Below are 6,726 nucleotides of genomic sequence, written 5' to 3'. Positions count from 1 at the left end.
TTCGGTAATTTAGTGCAAATGGGATCAAACATACCATTAAGTGATATTTTCAGCATCTGTGTTCCAGTACTTTCTTACACTACAGCCGTAGTGCCGCTGTAAAGAGACCGGTGTGGCTGTAGAGGGGCCTGGTGTGTTCCTACAGGGCACCTGGGACAGATGGCAGGATCCACCGAGGGGGGTAGGAGGAAAGCAGGAGGCTGGGGCTTCATCCTAGTGCGATTGGTGCTGTTTCAGTTGAGCTAAGCCCTGGTTTGTCTCCCAAAATACATAAACTGCAAAAGTGCATCATCTTCATCATGCACAAAACTTTGTGACATCACTTGAGTTTAATGTATAATCTGCTCAACGGATAGCAATGCTCTTAAACTGATCCTAACAAAATCCTGAATTCAAAGCAGTGTATTTGCATTTGAGTCTCCAAGCCAACACCCTCAACCTTTATCCAGACATTCATATAGCTCAGACTGTATATGCTCCAGCAAGACAATATTTTCATGCAGTAGTGCCCTCCCAGCTCAGCTTTTTGATGATATTCTCTGCTTGAACTTGACTTGTCTGCAGCCACTCCCTGCTTTGGTCACCCCGTACATATCCTACACATTAAAGACTGGGGGCATAGTTGGGAAAAGGATGAAGGGTAGAGGTTGGGACACGAGTTTACTAGAAGTTATACTTCAAGCACGGTGCTAATCTTAATTCCTGCATCCTTTGGGGGGGACGGGGGAAGCAACAACCAACCTGCTTTATGAAGTGTGTAAATCTATTTTCTTATCTTCTCCTGTCATAGCCCTAACCTGACCTCTAAAACCATTCTCTGTGGCATCTTGCTTCCAGGCTTCTTATTCCTGCCTCACCATTTCTCCTCTCCATCTGTTGGGCAACAACAGCTTGGAAAAAGATTAACTAGGTCAAAAGGTAGCAGTTCCCACTTTGAATGTCACACGTGCCTCCTTTGTTGAGCATGGAAAATTAAGACTATATTGATAGAAAGGGAATTATGGATCCCATCATCTAAGCACATGCAATGGATATTCAAAATTAATGTACCTATAAAGGCAGTGGGAAACCTAGTAGAAACAAACAAAAAAAAATCAAAACTCTCTAGAATAGATAATTACATTTATTTAATTCCACACTGCAATGTGTAAGACAGAGAAAGGTTAATGATCTCTTTCTGTAAAATAATTGTATTTCTCATTTTGAGGATAGAGACTGTGTATTTATTATGTTTGGCTTGTAAAGTGCCATAGCTGTACAAAAAAAACTCCATAGAAGAGCTAAAATCTGCTGAAGAAATAACTAGGTCATGATCCTTAGGAATTTAAATGAGATTTAAGGAAGTATATTCCAAACTGATGACTGACACAAAGCAGTGTACATGTGTAAATACGATATGCAAATATTAGAAAGCTTCATAGAATACATACATTTTCAGGTTGCTTTTTAAAGAAAAATGAATATGTGAGATGGGAAATTACTATGGACACATAAAATGTGATGCCACATGAGCAGAAAGCTGAAATTAAATATGTGACCTATATCATGAAACACAGCAAAATCTGCATAGCTGCTTACTGGAGAGGAGAAAAGATACTGTATTTGGCTGAAACCACAGGGGGAATATAAGGAGGCTGAACTGAATTATCTGAAATGAAGTCAGCTAGGACACCAGTGTGACATCCTGGAAAAAACCTACCAGGGCATCTCCCCAGTAAGTGTCAGTGATCAAGATAGAGAACACATCTAAATAGCACTGCTTCCTTCAGCACAACCCACTTAAAAACCCCCCAAAATAAACAGAACCAAAAAAAGAAAAAAACTGGAAAGAGTGAAATGCACTCTTAGTTTTGTCCTATTTCATTTAAAAATAAAAGCTTGTGTATAAATCCTTAGAGGGTTGCCAGCGCAATGCGAAAGCAGGACAAAAAGGTGTGGTGTATTTGTACAAAGTCCTGAATAATGTGGAGAGCATTCAAAATAACCAAGGATGCAACTGACGTCAGGTGTGTCCTTTCCTACGGTAGTTTCCCTTATTAAGTGTCTCTCTTGGTCCTGGCCAGGTTAGAATGATAGAAATGTTTCAGGGATGCTAAATGTAAAGGCTTCTCCTTCCAGGGCCAGGAAGCCAGGAGGAGGGTGGTATTTGCAGGGCAAAGCCCCTTGCACAGATCACGAAACATTTCATCGACCAGCTGAGAGAAAAAACTAATCCAGAGATTTTTATCCAGACCCTGCACGGAGCGAAGCTGATAGGCGCAGTAAACACTGGTGAAAAGGAGACGGTCAAACTCTGATAGAGGCAAAGGAGTGTCAGTCAGTGAATAATATCTCAGATGCTGCTCAATCTCTGGCGGTGTTTTGGGAACTTCATCCTCTAAAATCTGCATGAACTGCCGTGCCGGGCGCAGGGAGGCCAGCTCTTCATCCCGCAGCCGGATTGTCCTGTTGGCCTGAATATCCAGCCCTCCCCAGAGCATCTGGAAGAGAAGAGCAGCATGTGCACGGGAAGCCCAGCACAAACCCTCTGCCAGTTAGAACCGAGCTGTAAAGCCATCTGCAACACTGCCAAATCTGGCTGGACTGAGAGACAACCACTCCCTGACTCACTGCCCATGGTCCGCCTAGTCCCACTCCATGTCCTTCTCCACCAGCCCCACACCCCTTTTCTGACCGGCCCCACACCTCAGTTTCCCGGTGGGACCCGTCCAGCTCTCGCCTCCCACCCTGCCTCTCCCACCACAGTCCCTCCCGCAGCGCCTCTCCGGCACAGCCGCCTTGAGTTGGGGGCTTGGCCACTTGGTGAGGGAGTCACCTAACCCAGCGGGGATGGTCTTTGTCCCACCCTGGAGGTGTGAGGTGCCGTGGAGGGTGTCAGAGCCCCCTCTAGCTGCACCCTGCGATGGGAGGGAGCACAAACGCGCTTAGGGCATCGCTGAGGTATTTTCCAGGCACTCCCGAAATCCGGCAGGGATGAGAACAAGCAGAACGTGTGAGTTTTTACATGCAGGCAGGTGGGAGCACAGGCACTAACAGTGCCTCAGCCCATGGGCCCCCAGCGCCCAGGAGACCTCTAACATGATGTCAGCATCCTCTGGGCCACGATGGGGTGTGTTGGCGCCGGCACCATCCCTGCTGTGAGGATGTTCATCTGGAAGACATCAGGCAGAGTTTGGTAGCACAAGACCACGGCCCTTCCTGTTTATGTTTGGCATTTGGTTGTCAATAATGTCTTCAATATTTCCGAGCTGCCACTCATAGCTTGCCAAACATGACAGATGCTGACCACGGGATTTTGATGAGCAAAATAAGCTTTTTAAGAGAAGCAGAAGTGGTTAAGGGAGGCAAGCATAAATTTTGGATACAACAGCCCTTAATCCTGCCAACAGAGCTAAAGCGTATGGCAGCAAAGGTGCTTGCTTTGACAGGCAGCAAGGAAGCCCCTCACGCCAAGTATGGGTGGGTTTTGAACCTATGGGTTTTGCTTGCTGGGCAGTTTTTGCTGGAGAAAGTAATGCTGCCCAATGGAAGAAGGGTGTGGGGAGGCTCCTCGACCTGCTGGTGGAAACATAACCTGATGCTTATCCTGGTTTTATAGTTCTTCACTGAGCATCTGCCGCTGCGGGGCAGAGTGTCGGGGTAAGAGAAACCCGGTTGGATCCATTATGGCTCTTCTCATGTCCAGCTAATTCCTCGCTGGGCCAACCTACATCATTTAAACTGGGAAAAATGGATACAAGGCCAGAGAAATGGGAGTTTATTAATATGAAAGTCGCATCAATCCCAAGAATTCTTCAGTTTTCATTTACTAATACTTAAAACACTATTATCGTTTTAAGTTTCTGCATTTATTTTGCCTTTATTATTTGTTTCTTTGTGAAAAAGGAGAGACAAGTAGCCTCGGTGCAGGACTGTGAGAGGGAGGCTGCATCCCCTCCCTTCTCTGTGTTGATCAGTGTGGTCATGTAGCCAAGACCCTCTTCTACTTCTTACAGACTCATGCTCCAGGTCAAGAAACATGAAATGGAAAAAGCTCATATAAAATAGTAAGCTGTCTGACACTTTTTTTTTCATTTTTATATGGATGATGGCTTTTTTATATAAAAGAGTGAGAATTTATGTTGAGTACTCCAGATTTAAGGTCAGGAGGTGCTTATAAAAAGTAGAAAAGTGATTTAATACTGTATGTGTGTGATGACTACTACCAAACTCTGCTTCCAACTTTCCATTCTTGATTAAAGCTTTCCAGGGAGATGTATGAGCTGCCTGAAGAAGTGCACTGCCACCCCCCAGGCTGCTGAGATTTGTTTCTCTGTACAGCTGCAGGCTCCCTGATCCAAGCCAGCTGTGGCTTTGGAATGTGAGCAGGGATGTAGCTGCTCTTTCCTACTCCTCCATGGATGTGCCAGCAAGGCTTTTAGCTCAGGTAAAAATACTACATCATCTGAAAATTTCTTTGCTGGGCTTCTCTCTGCTAACTGATCCCTTAGGTTCCCAGATCCCTCTACTGACAGACGTCTGATTGGCTGCAAAGTCAGGGAATTTGTTGAACAGCTGCCAAATACTGCTGTTAGTATTAACTGTCTCATAAATATACGCAGTGTTAGATTTTTGAGTAGGGTAAAACAAAAATTACACAAAGCATAACAAATAATGTATTGAAATAATAACATAAATATCCTCTGGAGATGGGAAATGGTCCCTTACTTAATCATTCAGCAGTTGCTTTTTTTCCCCAAAAAACATCTAGAAAACCCACAAACATTATTGCAGGAGTAGACTTTGTCAGTGGACACCCAAGAAAACCCTCTCCCTGACACCAAAAATAGCAGCAGGTCTTCCTCCTGCAAGTAGGTACAAGTGCCTCCCCGCAGCGAACACCCCCAGCTGGGACCCCAGCTCTCTCCCATGCCAGCACAGCTAGCTGAAGCGCTTGATCATATTTGAAGAAGCAGGCAAAGTGTCGCGTCACTGGCATCGCCCCACCGCTTGCCAAGCCGAGAAGCCGCGTCGCTGGCAGGTGCACTCCCTACCTGTCAGCCTCTGGCATCCAGCAAACACGCACAGGATCAGCCAGGCGTTGAACTGCACCCGGGCCATGGCAGCCCTGCCCGGCGGCAGCTGCCACCCACCTCTGTGGACTGTGCCGTGCGTGAAGTGAGAGCGGTTTGCTGTGGCGTCTTCCCTCGCTGCTTCTGGTCCCAGCAGCCTCTGTTGGAACGGATCCATCTTTCTGTGTTTCTGCTTGCAGTCCTGGGAAGGGCTTGCAGTTCAACTTGCTGACCCCGAAGGATATTTTCCGTCATATTTTGGAAACTTGGAAGACTTTGTTGTGAAGTTTTTGGCAGAATTGTTTAAGCTTCTTTTCCAAAGACTGATTTCCCACTTCAATTTATTATACGAAGCTATTAGTTGCAAGAAACTTCACTATACATGATTGCATCTGAAGAAGGGAACACCTCCTGGTCCCTTCTACCTCCACACAGCACCTCTGTCACATCTCCGTGACACTTCTGCTCGGCCCCTTGGCTTCATTTTCAGTTTTCCTTTTTCCTGAGTTTGAAAATCTGCAAACAATCCTGAAATCTCACAAACGGATAAGGGCAGCAGTCTGTGCAGATTTCTGGAAGGGCAGTAGCAGCCAAAATACACAAGCAGGCAGAAGAAATGTCACTTGTTCAGTTCTGTATCAAACCTCCCAGAGGGACAACTCAATACACTGCCCAGCAAACAAGAAGGATCAGAGCCAGACAGGCTTTAGCACATCATCATCTTCTCCTGTGACAAGACCTCTGGGTTAAGAGGAGCAGTGGCCTGCCTTAGATGTTGTGAATTACACAGGCGAAACCTCATCTGATTCCCTTCGCAGCAGATACCCGTTCTCTGCACATCTTTGCACTTTTATTAGTGCCCAATCCCCAGTCAAGCTGTTCTGTACTTCTACTCTGCATGGCACAGTATGGTCCTGGGTTCTCCAAGAGGTTCTGGGATGCCAGGGTTAAGCAAGTATGTAATAATATGAATAAATAAGTAATAATACCATCTCCCTCAGGTTAAAGGGGGGAAAAAGTCTGCCTAGAACAGAGAGGAGGTGGAGCTGAAACACATACCTTTCTCGGCAAGTTACAGGGTGTCAGTTTGTAGTGACTACTGTCACCAGGTAGTTTACTGAGGGTAGGGATGACGCTCCAGTTAGTAAGTTGTCAGTGTGCAAAGTAGCATGTCTTCCAAAGCTTCCAGGATCTGTAGCTGTACCTGGCAATATGTGGACTCACACCAGCTATGAAGAAGAGCAGCAGGTAACGGAAGAGTCCCAGATTTGTCACAGGAGGAAGGGCCCTCAATATCCAGAGCCATTCTTACCCTTAGGCTGGATCAAAATAAAACCTGTGTTTCTGTCATAGCCTTGGCTATCGTCAAGTCAGGCTACCCTTCTTTCAGTTTTCATTATTTTCTGCTGCTTTAGTTGCATTCCTTTCTTCTGGGGTGAGATATCTTTTATGAAACTGTGAATCACATGCTACTGAAGAGGCAGATGCTGATGACCCATCTGTGCAGTGAGAACGATGTGCCTTCTCTTTTGTGCCAGAGTCCCTTGCAATCCGCAGCATACGCATGACTTTGTCTAGAAGTCGCTATGCAAAAAAACCCCACGTCTCACGGGCCACGAGATAGCCTCCCTTCAGCACGCAGCACATGACACAAGGAGGAGCCCAGGATTTTGGC

The 6,726-nt window shown here is 46.0% G+C and overlaps 1 protein-coding gene across 1 annotated transcript; it reads right to left on the bottom strand.

The window, feature by feature from the left end:
- Positions 1-1,297: 1,297 nt before the first annotated feature.
- LOC129200237 (protein FAM180B-like) lies at positions 1,298-6,173 on the bottom strand. Its single transcript, XM_054811574.1, has 4 exons — positions 6,111-6,173; positions 5,034-5,211; positions 3,072-3,151; positions 1,298-2,480 (listed from the first exon to the last, which is right to left on the bottom strand). The coding sequence occupies exons 2-4, from the start codon at positions 5,098-5,100 to the stop codon at positions 2,037-2,039; spliced, it is 591 nt and encodes a 196-aa protein (XP_054667549.1). The 5' UTR covers positions 5,101-5,211; positions 6,111-6,173; the 3' UTR covers positions 1,298-2,036.
- Between the last annotated feature and the right edge of the window lie 553 nt (positions 6,174-6,726).

This window comes from Grus americana, unplaced genomic scaffold, assembly GCF_028858705.1.
Source record: "Grus americana isolate bGruAme1 unplaced genomic scaffold, bGruAme1.mat H_2, whole genome shotgun sequence".
NCBI classification, from domain to species: Eukaryota; Metazoa; Chordata; class Aves; order Gruiformes; family Gruidae; genus Grus; species Grus americana.
The sequence above is the reverse complement of the archived record's forward strand: the minus strand, read 5'-3'. Positions and strand labels throughout refer to the sequence as shown.

Excerpts from the sequence above, each read along its gene's own strand:
- LOC129200237 (XM_054811574.1), bottom strand. The coding sequence starts at position 5,100 with ATGGCCCGGGTGCAGTTCAACGCCTGGCTGATCCTGTGCGTGTTTGCT. Across the intron at positions 3,152-5,033 it reads TGGATGCCAGAGGCTGACAG|ATGAACATCCTCACAGCAGG; the intron begins GTAGGGAGTGCA and ends GATGTCTTCCAG. Across the intron at positions 2,481-3,071 it reads ATGCTGACATCATGTTAGAG|ATGCTCTGGGGAGGGCTGGA; the intron begins GTCTCCTGGGCG and ends CTTCTCTTCCAG.